The sequence below is a fragment of the Durio zibethinus genome, chromosome 4, assembly GCF_047325235.1.
Source record: "Durio zibethinus cultivar Kanyao isolate XHJ-2024 chromosome 4, ASM4732523v1, whole genome shotgun sequence".
NCBI lineage: Eukaryota > Viridiplantae > Streptophyta > Magnoliopsida > Malvales > Malvaceae > Durio > Durio zibethinus.
This window is the reverse complement of record NC_143165.1, coordinates 4,906,029-4,927,448: the sequence shown is the minus strand read 5'-3', so window position 1 is coordinate 4,927,448 and position 21,420 is coordinate 4,906,029. Positions and strand designations below refer to the sequence as shown.

The window sequence follows — 21,420 nt, the reverse complement described above, 5'->3', positions numbered from 1 at the left end:
AATTTTTAAAAAAATAATTTTTCAATCCTACTGAATGATTAGAAGAGTCAAATTTCTGTTAAATCTTACTAAACCATTGGATGATTTAATGACCTTTTTTTTTCAAAGAAGGTTTTCAAACAAAAAAATCTCACTAAAGGATTGGAGGATATGCATTGATATAAAAATTTACTAAACGATTAGAGGATTTTATTGATTGATTTTAAAAAATGATTTTTTAGAAAATATGTTAACGAATCCGACAATGGAGCCTTTTCAAAGTAGGATACAAGTCTCTATGAATACTTTTGAGGTAAATAAATTATCTTAAGTTACTATCACACGATTGAAGTAACTTTAAGACCAATTTCTAATATTAAATTTACTTGGTAAAAATATAAACATGTTCAATTGCTTGGATAACATGAAATCAATTTGGTACCATCCTTTGATGAGCATTATAAAGGTATTATAACTTTTCACACATGTAACTGTACTCCCAGACTTGATTTGATTTCGTGGATTAAAATTTACCATTTAAATATACTTGAATCAAGCTTGTGACTTCTTTTTAAAATGGGACAAATTTAGTTAAGTGACTAATCATACCTAAATAAAAAATATTGGTGACGACTCTTTAAAGTCAAATCTAGCGATAACTTTACGGATTTATATGTTATGATATAGATTAATAATATAGTATCTATCCATGCTCGTACCCATACCCTATATATATATTTAGTAAATAAATTTTTTATTAAACAATATAAATTATTATTTTAATTATTAGAACTAATATATTTCTATTTTAAAAATATATATTAATATATTTACAAAAATTAATAAATATGTAAAATAAAAATAAATAAATAAGTTTTAAAAATAAATTTTTATTTTTATTTTTTTAAAAAGTTATGGATACGAAAATTACTCATATCTATTAAATACTCATAGGAATGAGAATAATTTTGAAATTTCCATTGAGTGTGAATACAGAGATGAATATAATATAAAAATTCAAAAACAAAAATAAAAATATTCTATCCAACTTATACTCTATCCATTATCATCTCTAATGAAGAGAAATAATAAAAAAAAAGTATCTAAAGAATTACAAGATAATTTACTAAAAGACAATTAAATAGTTTAAAAGGATAATTTTATAATAAAATATTTTTGATGTGAAAAAAAAGTTCTTGGAGTGTATTTAACAGCACATTTTCCTTAGGGATTATAACTCTCATAGTCGAATGTAGGGATGTAAATAATATATTAATACTCGTAAGCTACTCGGATTCGATTTGAATCAAATAAAATTAAAATTTAGCTCGATTATTATTTAGTCGAGCTCAAATTCGAATAGATCGACTCATCGATCGAGTCAAGTTCAAGCATTTTTATACTCAACTTGAGTAACTTATGAGCTTAATCAAATTTTTATATTTAAATATATTTTTATTATTTTAATTAACAAAATATCTTGAACTCAAGCTCGAGTTCTAGTATAAATAATCGCGTTTTTGTCAAATATAAGAATCAAACTTATTTTTATATATTAATCGAGCCTAATCGAGCTAGTTCGAGTAGTTCGATTTTTATCTCGAATCGAGCTTGAACTAGAAAAATAAAACTCAATTAAGTTCGAATGGAGTTTCGAGTTTCGAATCTTGAATTTTGAATCGAGTTTTAATTCAAACTTAATATTGTATTACCTTAAACTCGATCAATTATATCCGTAGTCGAATATACCCCTAAAATATCTTCCATAAATTTTTTGTAATTGGAATTTTGAAATGACCTTTCTTCTACTCTCCTGAACCTTCCTCTATTTTTTTTTTTCAATTCAATTATTGCCAATAACAAACTCTTTATTGCCCTATAACGTTGGAAGACTTGGAAAAAATAAAAAAGTTGATAAACCAGTTATTGTGACCAATTTGGTGTAAAATTAAATCTTCTTATGAATGGTCTGATTAGAAAACTACATTATCTATAATAATATATCAAAACTATCCCAAACTCCCAATTCAATGGCGGCTGAGCATTATTGCAAAATATATTTCAAGATTAACTTTGGAAATATGAAATGTGCTTATAACTATTAATTAATATAATTTATTTTTTTCAATAAAAAGATATAAAATAAAATATAACTTGAAATGAAATTCTAATTAATGTCTAAATCCAATCTCACAAAAAAAAATTGAAAAAAAATATTCCCCAATTACACTTAAGTTTATATTGACGAAAAAAGGAAGAAATTTTTTAAATATGTTTGCATAATCTTTTGCATTAAGATTAATTCAACAAAAATTTATATAAATAAATAAATAAACTCTCGGTAAAACGATGACAGAAATCTAATTATTTATAAACTATAAATACAATGTCAATTAAATATTTAAATCTAAAAAATAAAATTAATTAGATGGCAAATATTAGATATATTACAAAATAAAAAATTTTAAAAATTTTTTTAACTTCATTTATAAAATTAAAAAAATTATTAATATAAAAAATTAACTCATAAACTTTTTTTAGGAGTCAGAATTCGAATTTTATTTGAATAAAATATGAATAACTTATGAATATTAATATATCATTTATACCCATACTTAAAAAAACTTTGAAAGATGGTTCAATTGCAAAAACTTCAAATTGCAACCACAAATAAGTTGGAACAAGATGTAAAATTCTTTTTCTTTCATGTATCTTTATTATTATTTTTAAACAAATCCAGAGAGCTTTCTCAAGTATAGTTGTTACATTTAGTGTAGAAGCATAAGCTTTGTGTGTCACAAAAGGTTTGGATCCATATGCAGATGGGGCAGCTGAGTCTGCATTTGCGACTGTTGAACAGCTGAATTTCATGACCATAATGTTATGCAACAGTGTAGATAATATCAATGCAGTGGAAAACGAGAGGCTCAGAGTGCTTAAGATTCCATTATGATCCTGCAAAGGGTTTTACAAGCAGTTGACGAAGATCAGCATATATGAAAGCAATTCGTTAGGAAGATGCTAGTTCCACTGCATCAATCGAAGTAATGCAACTTTGGCCAACAAGCCAGAATTCTTTAAAAGAAAAAATTTGAAGTCCTAGATCTTGTAGGATCTTAGATATAGACCTACAGTCGTCCATTTGCCAATTAAGCACTTCAGCTTATCATAGCTTGGTTTTGGCAAGAAGTGGATGCAATTTTAATTTGAGAGGATGTCGATTAATGTATCCATATCATAAAAAATATTAATAATTTTTAAATTTATATTATATTTTATATAAAAAATAGTCGCGAGTCTTTCAAATAAAACATTAAAGTATTTAAACTTTACCAACTAATTAATCAAATAGCTTGACCCGACTCAATAATAAACAAATCATCCTCGAAACTTTTTTCGAATCAAACCAGTAGCAGGAATTGCAGAGTAACTTCACTTGCCATATACTGTTGACTAACAAGACGATTTTCATTTCAAATTTCAAATTAGCAAATTTAAGCTTGAGTCAAAGAAGCCTACTCCTTTTACACAAATTCAATATCCTTTGTTTAAATTCATCTTGCATAGGCAGCTTTAATCCAATTTTTCAAACAAGAGTTTAACTCAATCTCAGTTCTTGCATTGAGAAATAAAATAATTAAATATATTTTAAAAACATATCGTAAAATTTTTATAAAAAAAATTATTAAAAACAAATCAAACTTCTGCTCAGAAGACATGAATTTTCTTCTCATAGATTTTTTGAAAAAATCTCTGAAGTCTGACATGCGAATTCTTTTCATAATTCATCACAGCAGATGATTAAAAAAACAATTAATTTCTCAAAAAATTAAAAATTAAATTAATTCTTTAAAACAAAAACAATTAGCTCTCATTGTTTCTCTCAAAAGTTTTCAGCTCATTTTTTTTATGCATATCGGAATAGCGTATATTGCCCAAATTGGGCTAAGTAATCACAGAGCTAATTCAATAAAAAATTAAAACTTTGTAAAAAAAATTTGAAAAAAATTATAATAAAATAAATAAAAGTAAAATTTGATGGAACTTTTGAGATCAGAGTTTGGTAAAAAAAATTGTCGGTCACGGTTGAATCAGAAACACGGACCAAATAAAACCTCATCATTTCTCAAAATAGAAGAAATTTAATACGTTAAAAGAAAAAAGAGAATTTTTTGAAGAAATTTCAAGAAAAAAATAGATAAGAATGATCATCAGAGACTTAAATACAAGTAATCATGGAATAAATCCAATCATATTGTTGCAGTTTTGGTTTTCTCATCAATTGATCGATGAAAAATGCGAAATTTTCAAAAAAAAAAATGAAAGTAGAAACCCTAACCCAGATTTGGAAGAGGAATTGAGTCCGCCAGAAACCCTATATGCGAAGCAGAGTTAAAATGGAACGGTGAGAAGGGTTTTGGGATTTGGCTATTATTTATAGATCTAACTGGGGAGGCTTTGACAAACCCTAGATGGATACGACACCGTTTTGTTTTTGGCCTTAGAGGTAGTTGTGGGCTTAATTTCAGCTCCTCCTTTTTGGGCTTATTTTTAGGTTTTTTTTTATTTTTTATTTTTTATTTTCATTTTCATTTTTTTTTGTTTTTACTATTTTCTTTTTCCTTCCTTTAAATTTCAATTTATTAAAATGAAGAATATGTAAAATATAAGTTACTAGCTTTTTTGTTGCATTTTTCATAATTATATTTTTTAATTCATTTTAATTTGATATTATCTTAATAAAAGAATATACATATTTTTATTTATCTATTATATATAATCATACAATCATAATGATCATAACTTAATTCATTTATATTTTCTATTTATATTAAATTTAATATTTTTCCTTATTCACCATCATCTAGAACAAAAATGCATAATTTCATGTTAAAAGTTTCATTAGTAAATAAATCAAGATAAATTTAAATAATATCTAGGTTAAATTATACTTTAAATACTCAATTGGATCTGATTTTGCAGTCAAATTAAAAATTTTATATGGTCATGATATTTTTCATAGTAAATTATGTATTTTTATATTTATTTTTATTGTTTCAATAGTAAATTATGCACTTCATCAATTAGCATCAATTATTGTCATTTAGAAAACAAATAGAATAATTAAGGGGAAAAATTAAAATATGGTAAATAGCTTATTACATTCTTCAAAAACCTATAGAGCATCATTAAAAAAGAATTTTAATAAAAAATTGAGTATTTTTTAATGGTCCAAAAAAAAAAAAAAAGAAAAACTGTTATCAAAATGTTAAAAATACATGGCTTAAATAATACCAAATTATATGTACTTGTAGATAATCTTCTTGTAGTTTTCTCTTTTGAAACTTGGTTGAACAAAATGGAATTTTCAATGTTAAATAGAATGGCTTCAAGGTTTGCTATAAATGTTATTGTTCTTAAAAGTTATTTCACCTTTATTTATGATGATATGTAAAAGAGATTGAATTAAAAAGTCTTTAAAATATAATGAAGCATTGTTTAAATTACTTTACATTAGTAAAATCAAACAATTAAGGGAGTGTTTGGTATGCGAAATCTTGAAATTTAGGAAAAAAGGTGATGTTTAAGATTTTTTTTCCATTTTCACGGTATTCTATGTTTAGATTCATTCGTTTGATTGAAAAAAATTCATGTATATTAATTCTTGTATAATTATCATAATCTTTTTTATTATATAAAAATACTCTTATTATAAAAATATAAAAAAATTATTTAAGACGTTTTTTTACAGAAAATGTCTTAAATAATTTTTTTATACTTTAATAAATGGATTATTTAAAGTGTTTCAGTGTAAAAATGCCTTAAATGATTTTTTTATTTTGTTTTATAAATGAAATATTTAACAAATATTTTTTAATTTATAAAAGGATTATTTAAAGAGTTTCAATACAAAAAAAGACTTAAATTATCTCTTTATAAAAATATAAAAAGGTCAAATCAATAATAGTAATTTAAGTAAACAGTTTCAACTTGGTTCACATTGGTCCACATCGACTTCACCTTTCTAAACCCCATTTATTTTATTTAATTTTAAGAAAAAAAGTCATTTTCAAAACCAATGTGCCATTAGATCAAATTAAAGGGTTTGAGATTACAAATCTTGGCCATTAATTTACATTAAGAGCCAAAACAAGGAGGAAGAGGGCCTGGGAAAAGTTTTGACAAAATAAAAAAAAAATTGTTTTCCATCTTATGATCATTTAAGGTATTTATTGGGAAAAACACCTTAAATGATCATCATTTATGGCGTTTCTTCAATCTAAACACCTTAAATAATAAATTATTTAAAGTATTTTTTTATATTAATTACCATTAATTGCAATATAAAAAAAAATTTAACAACAAAAATCTACAATTGAGTTGTAGTCACTTCCATGCATATTTTTTTAAAAGAGTAACAACTATTTCATTATTTTTTATTCAGGTCAAATTTGAAAATAAAACAACTTTTTTTATGAAATCCTAAAATACCACAGGAGATATGAGTTTTTTATTTTGGGACTTTAGAAACTATTAGGAAGTTGTTACTTTCCCTCGTAATCGAATTACCTTTGAACAAACATGATAATTAAATACCCACCATCAAAATTTTGAGAAAAAATTTATGGATTCTCTCGAACCAAATGCTCCGTAAAAATCTTTTAATGAGAAGCAAAAATATCTTTAACAAAATTTTCTATAGCAAACAATGAAAAAAAAAAAAACCTTTTATTAAGAAAGAACAAGAGAAAAGAAAGAATAAAATTTGAAATTTTGAATGTCTCAAGTGAACTCACAAAAATCTTTATTTATAAAGATTGAATTATAAGGTTGTGACTTTTTGATAGTATTATTTTAATAAAATATCACATTTTTTTTACTAGAAATATGTCCTAAATAGTTAAGGACAAATTAGTTTATTAAACTATCAAACTTTCATACCAAGAGAAACTATTTTTCTTATTTCTAAAAATTATAATTTTTCAAACAAAGTAGTCGATTCTACCTAAAAGGCAGTCAACTGATCTTTTGTATTTTCAATTTTTAGATTGTTATCTAAGGCAGGGTAGTTGGCTTCTTTTTAGAGTAATCGACTCCTATCAATTTTCAAAATACATTCATCACTAGAGCAGTTGACTCCTATCAATTTTCAAAATAGTTTTTCTTATCCAGCAATAAACTTTTATAGCCTAAATCAACGTTAAAAAAACTCTTAATTAATAGCAATCGATTTCCTTATGGTTAAGAATTGACTTGACTGATTTCTAGCTAATGCAGTTAATTGCCTTAAGGTGGGCACTTGACTACTTATTGTATAAAGATTTTCATTAGCTTGTGTTTCACATAATAATCATCATAAAAAATTTGACACATCAATGAAGTCAATAGTTATATAAGCAAAAAATATTAAATCAAAAAAGTCAAATGCCACTTCATCAATTTTAACGAAAAAAATTTGAACTTTAACAAATTGACTAAGTTCAACAATTAATTTATGTATAGGGATCAAATTTAAACATATTAAAGTAAATGAACTAATTTCATTATTTAACCAAAGTAGAGGGATGAATAACACAATTTGACTTTTTTTTCCGTTTAATGATCAGAGGTTTTTAGATTTTATCTGATAGACTTTTTGTTCAAATCGGTTTAAATAGATTTATTTAGACTAAAATAATAAAGAAAGTTATTAAATTCTACAATTTTATTTAAATAAGCCATTATATATATTTTTACATTCAAATAAGTTTTTAATATTTAATTTATAATCAAATAAGTCTTTAATTTTTAATTTGTATATAAATAAATTCTTAAACTTTTAATTTATACCTAAATAAACTCTTAACATAAATGATATTCTTCATTTAAAATAAAACTTTATTTATATACAAATAAAAAATATAAAAATTTATTTAAATATAATAAAAATATATAGACTTATTTTTAAAAAATAAATAATTTAATTTTTAAAAATATTTTAGCCATTTATTTTCGTTCGATTCAAATATATTTTATCTACGTTAAACTTATTAAATTTATAAAAAAGTTATGTTTTTATATTCTTCTAACGGATTTAAATTTACACATTTTTTTAGTACATAAAATACAAGTAGGCCAAGAAAAAAAAAGAGATTCTATATTTATGAAAAGCACTATTTTTTTTATCATGTAAACCATCCGTTTGGAAAGTATTTTGATCATTTAAAATACTCATTTATAAAAAATATTACTAGTGGGTGAGATCAAAATTGGGTCTCATATATTGTCTGTTAAATAAAAAGTTAAATTTTTTAAAAATAAAATTTTAGTTTTAAATCTTATAAATAAAAATAAAAATTTAAAAAAATTTATCCTCTTATAAATTTTAACCTAATTTAACTTTGAAATAATTGGAGTTTAGAGTGACTATAACACTATCTTAGACAAAAAACAAAAGTTGGGCCTCAAATGGAATGCCAGCACATATATAAATGCAAACGGTGTCGTCTGGTTGAATGAGTAACAACGACGCCGTTCTCTAATTACTATGCCAATTCTTTTTTATCCTTTTCTTGCTTGCAAAGCTAGGCCATTCCTAAACGAACAGCCTATAAAAATTCCAAAGAGCCGAAAGAAAGGAAAGATAAAAAAAGAAAAATGGAGGCATCAAAGACGATTCAGCACGAAATCGGAGGAGTTCAAAATGACGCGCTTCGATTCGGTCTCAACGGCGTTAAAAGCGACCTCGTTGGATCTCACCCTCTCCAATCTGCCTACGAATCTGTAATTTCTCCCCCTCCTCTGTTTGTTTTACGAGAAAATGCAAGAAAACAAGGGAAGTTATAGTCAATGGAATCCTTTTGTTTATTCTTTTTAGCTTCACTAACCAGAAACCAAAAGCACGAGTAAAATAGTTGTATTACTGCATAAAATTAAAAAACTATGTATAGTATTAGGGTTTTTCATTACTGGAAAAGAAAAATAGAAGCTAGATTGTTCTTGTGAAATTAAGGATAGTTTTTTGGTCGGTTTATTTTTTTTAAAATTTTTTATTAGATTTTGTAGTATTGAGATTGGAATATTATTTAATTGGGGTTTTGTTATGGGTTTGTTATAGGCAAAGAAAACACAGGAGGAGATGAGGAGAAAGGTCCTGGCCAATACTTATGGTACAGCATTGCCACTCAAAATGGATCTCGATAGGCAAATTCTCTCGCGGTATGAGATGTTTATGATGAATTCCTAGTCCTTTTAAGCCCAATATTTGGCTTGCTTAGTAAAAAAATTGCTCTACTTCTCTCAATAATTAGGATTTTGTCTTGCCTGATGAAATAATTATATGAGCTATTTTGGACTATCTTTTGATTAAACAGTGTAAACATGGAGATTAAAGTTGGAAGAGGATAAGAATAAAGAACTGGAATAATTATGATCTTTTTTTTGCTAACTAGCTTCTTATGTCCAGTAAGCATCATTTAGTTTTAGGCAGTGTTGTTAAGACATGCATAGTGCCAGAAAACACAAGCGCCCTTAGAGCCTTTCAGGCCAGTTGCATTACATCAGGAGCATGCCTAGGCGTGCTTTTTTGTAAGGCAGTGGGCACAAAAAGCCTTTACCTGATTGAAGTTCTCTTTAATTTCTTTAATTTTTAATTTTTTTCATTAACCATAACTTTAATAGTAAAAAAGGGGACAGTATCAAACTCTCTACATCACAATGTTTGAGTATTCAACAACAAAAACGGGACAATAAAGAAATCATGCATGTTGGCACAAAAGAACAAGAAAATTTTTTCATGTTTTGTAGGATAAACTAGACTGCTGTTTAGAGTTTATTATCAGAATTATATATCTTAAGCTTCTTTTATATATATACACAGACACACATATAAAAACACACACATATACATATTGCACGTGACTTCACTCAAGTGATTGCTTTTTCTGTGCCTTGGGCAATATAAGGGTTCTAGCACCTAGAGTGAGCCTTGCACCATTGACAACACTGGTTGTAGGTGCTGGCAATAAAGAAGGGTAGGGAAGTCAAATATAGGTCCAGGTTGGAGAAGAGCAATTGAGCTGAAAGTTGGGAAGATGAAATCATGATTTTCATGGAGAAACAACAGTGCTATATGAATTGCAAGAACATTATTTTGTGAGTTGAGCCAATAAGAGAGGTCAAATGTAGCTTGACACTGGCTCCATATCTTGTATGGTTCCTTCTGGTCTATACACCTACATCAGTCAACCTTTTTAGAATTATACAACCTATTGGTTATGGACTCTTGGATGTGAGATTTTACAGTCAGGACTTATTTGATGAAGAAATTGGAAATGGTTTTTAAGGTAGAGATTGGGGACCTCAAAAGATTATAGTATTAGGTGATGTTTGAGTAACTAAGTAATGTTTCATCCCAATGCTGACATATCGGCTGTTTGTGATATCTGCCTTGCATATTTCAAGGGATATATATATATATATATATATATATATATATATTCTATTTCAAGGGAGTAAGGTGAACATTTTAAGGTGCTTGCTTCTTTTAATGCTGAAACAGCTGAATTATATTATATTTAAGTTACTATAGTTTCAATGATCATATGATTCTGTTTTATGTGGAGTAGTTATACAAAAATAAGACATACATTTAAATGAACAGTAGTTTGAAGGATTGTCTTGTTCTATTTTATCTTGGAGGCTAAATGAAGGATCCTATGTGCTGTGTGGTGACTGGGAGGTTGTTGTATGGGACTAAAGAACAATTTGTATGATGAATTGCAATTCATTGGAGGCTTGCACCTAAAGCTGCCTCTATGACCTTGATAGGGCTTAAAAGAGATGCATAACTATTTATCTATTTGGTATTTGTTTGCTTTCTTTTATTTATAGTTTCTTTCTTCAGAGAGAGTAGAGTTGGGGTTGAATCCTATTTGGTAAGAAATCTCTTTGGTTAGTGGTTTCTGAAAAGGTATGCAACTAAAAAACTCATTCACTTTTTTAATCAAACTATGGTTTTTATGAGAAAACAACCGGTAATTTCTTTGTTCTTTTTCACTTTTTCTTAAATTTAATGTGTTTTTATAGTCTAGCTTAGAGGTGGCAAAATCTAACCTGACCCGAAATACCTGCCTTGGATGTAGATGGTGTATGATGTCTTTAGTGTTGCTAGAAGCAGATTCAGTACACACTGCTAAATATCCTTTTTGTATGTTCTTTGAAAATTATGCAGGTTCCAGAGGCCATTGCTCCCATCTTCAATGCTAGGGTTGGAAGCATTAACAGGAACTTTGGATGATTTTGGCTTTGAGGATTATCTGAATGGTATAACAATACACACTAAATACAAAAGAAATTCTTTTTTGCAAATTTTATTGTACAAATTTGCCCCTTGATAATCTTTGCTTGAAATTTCTATTTAAAATTACTATTGGTCAACATCATTGTATGGTACTTGGTAATCTTTTCAAGTCTCTATTTGCTTGATTGCATCCCTCATGATTACTGACCAATGTCCATCGGTGAAAGACTTGAGGAAGGTCAGTTCAGTCTCATGTTTGGAGTTATATTACCATGTCAGTGTCGTTTCTTTTTTATGTCATTAGTTTTCCTTTAAGTATGAAAGACATGGTAAATTGCTATCTAACAGTCATTTAGTGTCAGAATAAGCATTCACAATCATTTTTTTTCCTACATTTCCTATTGTCATTTGCCTTCAACTCTTTGGCTCTAAGCCAAGGTTTTAGATATTGAAAAGATATAAATCTGGTTCCCCTTTTTTCCTGCAAAAAGTTCAGCTGAATTTATATGGCATCGAATATATAGGAAAATTTAGAAACTTGTATATGCTGCTTTTGTAAATTTGGTTGCCATTTCTTATGATTATGTTTTCCACTTTCCATCTACTATCCGTTCTGTTGATTAGGCCAGGTGTCATTGATTTTAGTCTGCTTACCTGAAAATTGGTAATATTTGCACTACAATGTATGTTGTTTGAGATGAATGAATGATGATTCATTTCTTGCAATGTTCTTTTAAGGGGGTGATAATTGTTCAGATTAGATTTGATTTGGCTTTTTTGGATTATACATAGTATTATGAATTTTTAAAATTAGATCCGAATTCGAACCGACTTCCCCTTGAAATCGATAATTGATTTGATCCGAACTGAAATCTACCAATTCGATTTGGTTTGGTTCATTGGATTGAAATTTATTTATTTTTTTTATTTTTTGATATTATTTTAATATAATTTTCAATATATTTAAATAAATTTAGATATAAAAGTATTAATTTTATTTTATCAAAATTTAAAATATATATAAAGACTAATAAAAATATACAATTTAATTTGATTTGGATCATTTGGTTTTTTTACTTTCTGATTTGAACTTAATAAAAATATTTAATATTCGAACTTAAATTGAAGTGAATAAAAAACCGATCTTAACTGAATACTACAGTTTTGAATTAGTTCTTAATAAAAATATTTAATATTCAAACTTAAATTGAAGTGAATAAAAAACCGAACTTAACTAAATACTACAGTTTTGAATTAGTTTTTTTATTTTTTCCACCCTAAGTTCCTACATCACAGTCCTTTAAAGATGCAGATTCGTCGCTCAGCAATCTGGGCAATGGAATAGTGTATGGTTTTGGTTTATTTTGTGCTTAGCAATAATTTGAAGTTTTTGTTGGTGGCTGCAGATCCTCAAGAGTCCGAGACTGTACGGCCACTGGACTTGCACCATAGCATGGAAGTTCGCCTTGGCTTATCCAAGGGACCAGTATGCCCTAGTTTCATGTGATTTTCACCGACTACTTAAATGCATCTCTAGGTGAATGTCACTGCTGAATGACTTTTCATGGATTTTATTTTATCCAAATCAAGGATTGACTATATAACATGATGTGTTGCTTTACCTCATGCAGACCCCTTTTGGCATCATTGATACTTTAAACACTTATATATCAGCTGTTCTTAATCTCTTGCCCTTTGTCATTTCATCTTCTTGATTTAAATTCGTTGACAATGCATCCGCTTTTAGTCGGTGGTATCAGTCCACCAGATTTTCAAGGTATGCTCGAAATGGATGGAAAATTTCTTAAACAGATAAGAAATTAGAAAATTTATGTGTTTTCGCCTTTCTGTCCTTCGAATTCAACAGTATATCAGCTATATCCTACATTGATAATTTATATATTTATTTTATGTTTTACATAAAAATTATTTGTTATAATCCATTTCAAAAATCATAAAATATATTTTTTAGTTTTTATTAAACTCATAAATTTTATTAAATTCTAACATATATATTTTTATATTTTTTATATTAATTTTTTATCATATTTTAAAATTGTTAGGTTTAATATTAGATTTGTTAATTTAAATATAATATAGTGATATAATACAAACACAATAAAAAAGAAAAACATAAAAGTAATATGAAATTTTGGTATTAACTAAATATAAGTTTAATGAAGCAAAAAAAAAATTTATATTTTTATATTAATTAAAATTATGATATGTAATTTTTATATAAAAGATGATATTAATATATGAATTTCAGTATTTAATATAATATGAATATTAGTATCGGCAGATCTAATCTTTGCGGCGGTTGTTTGCCGGTTTGTTTCTTGATGTTTATTGTGTTATCACTGTCACTACTTGAATTAGGGACATTTGATAGGTTAAATTGGCCAAGGGGTTGGTTTGAACTTTAAGTGAGAGGATCTGGCTTACTTGAAAGATTAAACTCGCTCAGTCTTGTGTCTGTGTCATCTACCTTTCAAGATAATTGAAATTTATCCGATGATGATTCTAGGTGTTTGATTTGATGCCATAAAATTTAAATGTTGGTAAAGTTTTTAGATTTTATCAATAAATTTGGGGGTAGGGGTTTATAAAAATATAAATAATAAATAAATAAATAAATAATTTTCGTCAATGAAATTTTAAAATTTTTATAAGTGAGATAGATACAAATTATTTTAACATAAATTAAATAATTTAAACATGATATAAAAAATAATATAAAAAATAAAAATTATATAATTTAAAATTTTTTAAAAAATTATATATGAATTTAATAAAAATAATAAAAAAATATATTTTATATTTTTTGAATTTGATACAATAATTTTTCATTTTGTATACATGTTTGATATAATATGAACACAATATAAATACATAGATTTAGTTTAGCACATGATAATCTATAAAAAATAAATACAAAATCAAACAATTTAATGCTTATTATTAGCCAAATTCAATCTAAAACTATTATTTTTTTTTGGCCAATATCTAAAACTATTACTTGAGAGCTTTGAAATAAATAGGAAAATATTAGGAGTGCGCTTGGTTGAAGAGAATTCATAAATTTTTTATCAAAATCTTGATAGTAATTATTTGATTCTCACGTTCGGTTCATGATAATTTAATTACAGGAAAAAATGTCAAATTTTTAACAATATCAAAAGTCTCGAAATTAAAAACATACTTCTTTTTATAGTATTCTAAAATTTCGGAAGAGAAAAATTATCTTATTTTCAAATTTAGTATGAATAAAAAATTATCACAGTCGTTATTTTTTAAAAATGCATGTTTGAAAATGACTAAAACTCAATTGTTCAATGGTATTTTTATTTTTTTATTGCAATTAAGGCATTTGGCATGAAAAAATGCCATAATTAATCATCAATTATGGCATTTCATGCAATTGATTAATGCATCAATGAAGGCATTTTCTTCATCAAACGCCTTAATTGATCATCAATCAAGGTGTTTCTTCATTGAAACGTCTTAATTGATAATTTTATGATAAATGTATTTTTTTCTCTTGAAGATTATGTTATGACATAGATGATTTTCAAAGAAGCGTCCATTAATTAAGGTATTTGTAAAGAGAAACGCCTTACATGGTTATCAATTAAGGCGTTTCTTTATACAAACGCTTTAATTGTCGCATATTAAAGTTTTATTTTTTCTTTCAAAGATTGTGTTCTGAAATATGAATGTTATAATGTTTAATCGTGAAGCAGAATAGATTATATTTTATACATCAAATAAGGTATTTGTATATATGGAACGTTTTATTTGATGTCTTTATCATGTTTCAATACCCAATACATTTCTAATTTTTATTTCAACATATCTTAGCTCATAGCATTTATTTTTTTCTTTGAACCAATTTCAACTTTAATATCTGTCATTTAATTTTTGTTTTCTTTATTTTTTTTTACAAAAAATGATGTGTATATTTTTTTTATTGATCTTTTTATTTAGTTTGCATTATTTATTGCCTTCCAATGTTTTTATTTTTTTTTTCATATTTGTAGATGTTGTTTAGATCTAAATTTATGTTTATGATATAATCACCTTATTTTGTGGTTGTTTTGTTTTAGCTCCTTCATCCAAAAATATTTTGTTGCTGATTTATATTTTCTTTGATGATGTTTGATATATTCCATTTATCATATGCCAAGATTTGCTTTCTATTTATGTTTTCAACTTTAATGATATTTTATCTTTTAAACAGTTATGATTGGTTTATCATTAAGAATGAAGATGCAATTGGTTACATTGCGTATGATGCATTCAAATCAGGTAAAGACTTTATTACATTTGTTATGTTTTGTTACTGTAACTTTATTAAATATGAACATTAAAAAACGACATAGACTATCTTATGATGAAACATCTTATGATATGCTACATATTATAAAGTTAAACTTAAATGAAATGATCTTTGAGAGTGATAGATAGTATATAGATATGTTAGAATAGACAAGAGAACTTTTACAAAATTATGTCATTTGCTTAAAACAGAAAAGGGTTATAGTCATCTACACATATGTCAATAGAAGAACTAGTTATTAGCTTCCTCCATATCATTGTCGATCATACAAAAATAAAGTTATGAAATATTAAGTGGCCAGATCTGGAAAGACGATTAATAGATAATTTCATTCAGTGTTGAGTTCTGTTTTAAGATTGTATATGATGTTGTTTAAAAAATCCAAATCGATACAAAAAAAATCAACAGATAATAGATGAAAATGGTTTAAGGGTTGTTTGGGTGCTTTAGATAAGACATACATCAAAGTCAATGCAGATGCAATTGACAGGCCTAGATATAAAACAAGAAAAAATGAAATTGCTACCAATGTCCTTGGTGTTTGTATTTTTGGTATGCAATTCATATACGTTCTGTCAGAATTAGAAGGTTCTGCAACAGATTGCAAAGTGCTAAAAGATGCTGTTACACGTACAAATGGGTTGAAAATCCCATAAGGTATTATTTTTATTATGTTCGTGTTATGTTATTAATGAAACACTTTTTTTCATATTATTAATATTATTAATTGGATAATAGGTAATTACTATTTGTGTGATGTTAGATATACAAATGAGAAAAGATTCTTGGCACCTTATAGAGGTAAACAATACCATTTTAGTGATTGGAGGGCAAGACTCCAACCAATGACCCCGTAAGAATACTTCAATATGAAATACTCTTAGACAAAAAATTGTAGTGAGAGATATTTTGGTATATTGAAAGCTAGATGGGCAATTTTAAGAAAAAAATCATTTTATTTAATAAAGAAACAATATAGAATCATTTATGCTTGTTACTTATTCCATAATTTTATTAGGTCTGAGATGGTTTTAGAACATACAGAAGGTGATGTTGCCGAAGAAAGTATTAGCCACCAGATGATTCTGAACATCAAGATTTGATTATGCATGTTGAGTCCTCTGATTATTGGATTCAATCTACAGATAATTTGGCTAATGAGATTTTCATCTATTGGTTGCAATCCCGGGGATAATAACATTATAGAAATGATTTGTATGTTATAACATTTACTCAATGGTTTTTATTATATTTACCATATGGTTAAGTGTCGAATTTGCTTTATATCAATGTTGAATATATGTTTACATTATATTTTTTTTTCTTGAGTGTCCAATGTATATTACAAATTGGAGTACACATTTTTTTATTTTCTTTCGATGTCTATTCGTTTATTTCATTCCTTTGATGGGTTTTTGATTTGCTATATTGATATTGTTGCATAATGTCTAACCATATGATTAGAATTGAACATGTCTTCATTGCATGCCAATCCATCACAATTGGCCTGAGGTTTACCTAAAAGAATAAACGAAAGTTTAGGCATAGGTAACCATTCATGGCCTTGAAAGTAAGATTCCTATCTTTTTCAATACCTATATTCTTTGGTTGTAGATCCTAGATGGAAAGCGGATAATGGGACATTCCGTGTCGAATATCTTGGTTATATTGAACGCATCCTAAAGCAACTCATTTTCACTTCACAACTTAAAGCCAACCCTACATCGAATCCAAAGTTAAGCTGTTGAAGAGACAATATCATGCAATTTGTGAAATGAAAAATTCTAGTAGATTTGGGTGGTATGATTAAGAAAAATGTATCACAGTTGAGAAACAAGTTTTTAATTAGTGAGTTTGGGTAAGTTTTTTAAGATTACATTATGGCTTACCTTACTAATATATATATTTTTTCTGTGGGTTTTATTTGATTCATATTTGTTTGAACTTTTGGCAGCTACATGTTCATGCTAAACGGTAAAAGAGCAAACAATTTCCATTCTTTGATGATTTTAAAGTGATTTTTTGATTTGATAGAGTAATTGGTCAAAGAGCCAAAACAACAACCAATACAGTTGAATCATTTAATACTAATGATGATGCTTACTTCTCTCTAGAGTTTTATATTAATACAGAAGGAAATAAGGATAAAGGGAAAAGATGAAGAAGAAATTGGTTCTATTGTTTCAAGCAATGCTAGGATGATATTGTTAGGCAATAAGCGTTTTAGGAGTGGCGATAGACCAATTGCTGATTTAGTTGATAACATTGACAAAATTGGTGCATCATATAATATGGTTGTGAATGTAATTGAGGACATTTTAGCTCATTTTCAAATAGAAGTCAAGAATACGAATAGAAGAAAGTCACTTTTCAATAAAATAATGCAACTTACTGAATTCATGCCTAATGAAATCATCGCTATTAATGAGTACATGTTGAAAAAAAATCACAAAATTAAGTTTTTCTTTACTATGTATGCTATATTTAAAAGTAATTGCATTAGGAAATAGTTAAACACATGTAATGCATATTGCCCATTGTTTGACTTTCCTTTTGTTGGACACACGTAGACCTCATAACATTTTGTATACCATATTCATACAATAAATTTGTAAACATATTTATCTAATTAAGGCATGAATGGTTTAGTTGTAAATATATAAATTTTGTGGCATGTTATACATTCATTTATTTATAATAGATATCGTACTTGTGTGAATCAAATAAATATTTGTATTACTACGAATTTCATATTTGTATTTAGACAACAAAAATCGTAATTGTTTAAATGACCACACAATTTGGGTTTATATATCACACACTTGTATTGATAGAACAATGTTTAGTGGTCAATGTTGTATATGTCTTGATATAATGCAAATGATATAAAACAAATATAAACCAATCAAAATTAACAAATATCCAACCATTCAGCCTTTGCAAAAAAATTAGATTAATGTAATGCATATATTTACAGCCAATAAATATTGTCTAACATTAATGTTTAGCGAAACCTAATACATACTTAACCTATTCTTTGCGAACTTCATCTAGTTTATCTTTCGCGAAGCTTCCCTTATTCTTCCATTATAAACAAATTTTAAAGAAGTTAATGTCATTCAACTTGCATAATATCTATGTTTTCTTTTTTAAAGATATTACTATTATATGAAATTAATACTAACCTTGAATAGTGTGCTCATAAAATCATATAAAATAATCTCCCTTATAAAAAAAAGAATATAATATTCATATTCAGTAACTCTTGGTTGATAAGATACCTGAAATATAACATTGAGTGGGTTGGTAAACATTTATCTAAACAAACTCAATATAAAAGAATATATTTTACACTTATTGGTAATGACACCAAATTTATCTTTCTATTATTATCAATTGCAGTCATTCCCCTAAATTGAATAGAAAAACAATAGTAAAAAAATTTATTGTAATATAAAGAAATATAATATAATGTAATTACCACTTATTAATAACATGAAATATCTCTTTATTAAATTGGCAATATCAGGTTTAGGTATCGTCGTTGGTTGAGCGTAATTAAATAAGTATGATGTCCATGAATTAGTATAAATTACAATAAGCTACCAATGATGCCCGAAAAATAATAAGTATGATAATAAAATAATAGGCATGATATTAGATGTCATAAATGATACAATTATACTATGAATAGAACTTATGCAGAATTATAAGGACTAGTAAATAATCTGCCCATTGTCGTATACATTGACCCACATGATGACCACGAATAACGATAGTGACACTCTCATGACTAATCAAATTTGGGTTAATGAATCTAAATCTATGGGTCATTTGTCTTGCCATTATCTTTCTATATATGAAGCTATATGATAACAATAAACAGTTTTATATTTTGTATTGTTCATTAAAGAGGTTTGGGTTGATTACTAAAGAATTATGATGGCAATACAAATCTACTAATCTCTCAAACTCGACTATATCTTTCTTTATATCCTAATGCTAAAGACAAAGGGTCTTTGTCATAACTAGTTAGCAGTTTATCATATTCATATCTTGTTGCAAATTCATCTTGAAACACAAAAAAATAATGCGTAAGAAACCATGTACAATGTATAGTCATGCATACAAGCACAAACATATCATATGTGATGAATTCATGAATTTTACTTATAATCTTTTTAGCTATTTCTTTAGTTGCTTCATCTGCAAACGATCTATCTTTGTGCATATATCTTTTTTTTTACACATCCCATCTAGAAACTTCGGTTCCAAAGCTAGATGATTCTTGAAAAATTAAAGCGATATAAGAAAAAAATCTATGTTTGCATGTTCATAAATATTCATATAGGAGTATAAAAAAAACATGTGAATACTTATAAGATCATACAGGACATTTGCATAACCACTCTTTCTCAATGTCCGATGGTGATATACTTATTTGGCCTGAAATTTTTTTTGTTGTTCTATGATTTTCTTGAAAAAAAAAAAAGGTAAGTTTGATAGTAGGATTTCAAATATATTAAACAAAATATTATAAAAAAAATAACAAACTAGGTATATATACCGAAAATTCATTTAATAAACAATCTCGAACAAACTACAATCATTCTTCATGATTGGTAACATCTACATATGATGGTGGAGGATCAACCAACAATTTAGAATTATTAATGAATAGTAAAATATATTAGGTTGTCAATTTGTTCTTAAAGTCTTTGAATATTTTTTCAGTCGATTGTAACACAAGCTTTTTATACTCAATTAGGATGTCAAAACGTTCTTAATAAATTTAAAACAATTAGTATCAACACATTAATTCATATCAAAATTCAAATTAACTAAAATTTGGATATTGTTGACTAAATATACCACAATTGACTCCCATATACTATCATTTTATCATTGGGAACTATCTATCAATTGTGGTACATAATAGAAATAGTATACAGGATGACCACTCCAATATGGCTAGCCAACTTTATACTCAATTCAACACAGGCTGCCCATGTTGATTAGATTTGACATGAATTTTCATCTTTGTCGCTTTAATTTTTTTCCCATGTCCCTTTGTTTTTTTTCACTAAGGGTGTGTCTCCTCATGTTCAGTAGATAGTCAGGTGATTTCATAATATTTGCGATTTTGATCAAAATTATACAAGATACACTAAATTGTTTCTTTATATATCACATAGTTAAAATAACCAATATCCACTACAATATACATAAACATAAGAAAATCAATAATATTATAAAGGTACAAGCCATACTGTATTTCATCATAAGACAAGAGTCTAATGCAAAATAAATGAGTACAAATATAGCAACTATTTTATACAAAATCATTTAGCAAACCACAATAATCAACCTAAATAACAACGAAAAAACCATGTATGTAATGAAGGGAGATTGTGCCACATATGTGATAATGGTAAATGGTTATACAAATAAAAATAAATATATATAATAAGGAAAGGAAAAAATGACATATATAGAAGAATATAAATAGTATAAAAAGAAAAAAATATGTGCATACTGTTAAAAACGAGGTGCAACAATATTGAGTAGTTGATGATCGAGGGCAACGAGAAAGATGAAAAAACCAAAATGCAAAGTAAATGGATTGATGGGTTTAGAGAAATACATGCATTTGCAACTGTTTATTGTTCAATTGTATTAACCACTTGATTTTTCAAAATTCAAGAACGGGGAATGAATATTTTAAAATGATCAATTAAGGCATTTGTAAACACAAACACCTTAATTGATAAGTTTTAAAAATAACTTGATGGTTAATTGAGGCATTTGTGAACAAAAATGC

At 26.7% G+C, this 21,420-nt stretch overlaps 1 protein-coding gene, 1 long non-coding RNA gene and 4 other non-coding genes across 6 annotated transcripts; 1 reads left to right on the top strand and 5 right to left on the bottom strand.

The window, feature by feature from the left end:
* Positions 1 to 2,665: 2,665 nt before the first annotated feature.
* On the bottom strand, positions 2,666 to 4,485 carry LOC149519053 (uncharacterized). Its single transcript, XR_016341912.1, has 2 exons — positions 3,313 to 4,485; positions 2,666 to 2,934 (listed from the first exon to the last, which is right to left on the bottom strand). It is a non-coding gene; the product is annotated as an uncharacterized LOC149519053 (long non-coding RNA).
* LOC149519057 (small nucleolar RNA R64/Z200 family) lies at positions 3,681 to 3,779 on the bottom strand. The gene has a single exon (XR_016341960.1). It is a non-coding gene; the product is annotated as a small nucleolar RNA R64/Z200 family (small nucleolar RNA).
* LOC149519056 (small nucleolar RNA U54) lies at positions 3,875 to 3,942 on the bottom strand. Its single transcript, XR_016341948.1, has one exon. It is a non-coding gene; the product is annotated as a small nucleolar RNA U54 (small nucleolar RNA).
* LOC149519055 (small nucleolar RNA SNORD18) lies at positions 4,029 to 4,107 on the bottom strand. The gene has a single exon (XR_016341965.1). It is a non-coding gene; the product is annotated as a small nucleolar RNA SNORD18 (small nucleolar RNA).
* On the bottom strand, positions 4,186 to 4,267 carry LOC149519054 (small nucleolar RNA Z199). Its single transcript, XR_016341949.1, has one exon. It is a non-coding gene; the product is annotated as a small nucleolar RNA Z199 (small nucleolar RNA).
* A 4,060-nt stretch (positions 4,486 to 8,545) lies between the features above and the next one.
* On the top strand, positions 8,546 to 12,961 carry LOC111287585 (cyclin-B1-2-like). The gene is made up of 4 exons (XM_022878227.2): positions 8,546 to 8,742; positions 9,077 to 9,177; positions 11,192 to 11,283; positions 12,667 to 12,961. The coding sequence occupies exons 1-4, from the start codon at positions 8,617 to 8,619 to the stop codon at positions 12,765 to 12,767; spliced, it is 420 nt and encodes a 139-aa protein (XP_022733962.2). The 5' UTR covers positions 8,546 to 8,616; the 3' UTR covers positions 12,768 to 12,961.
* Positions 12,962 to 21,420: the final 8,459 nt, after the last annotated feature.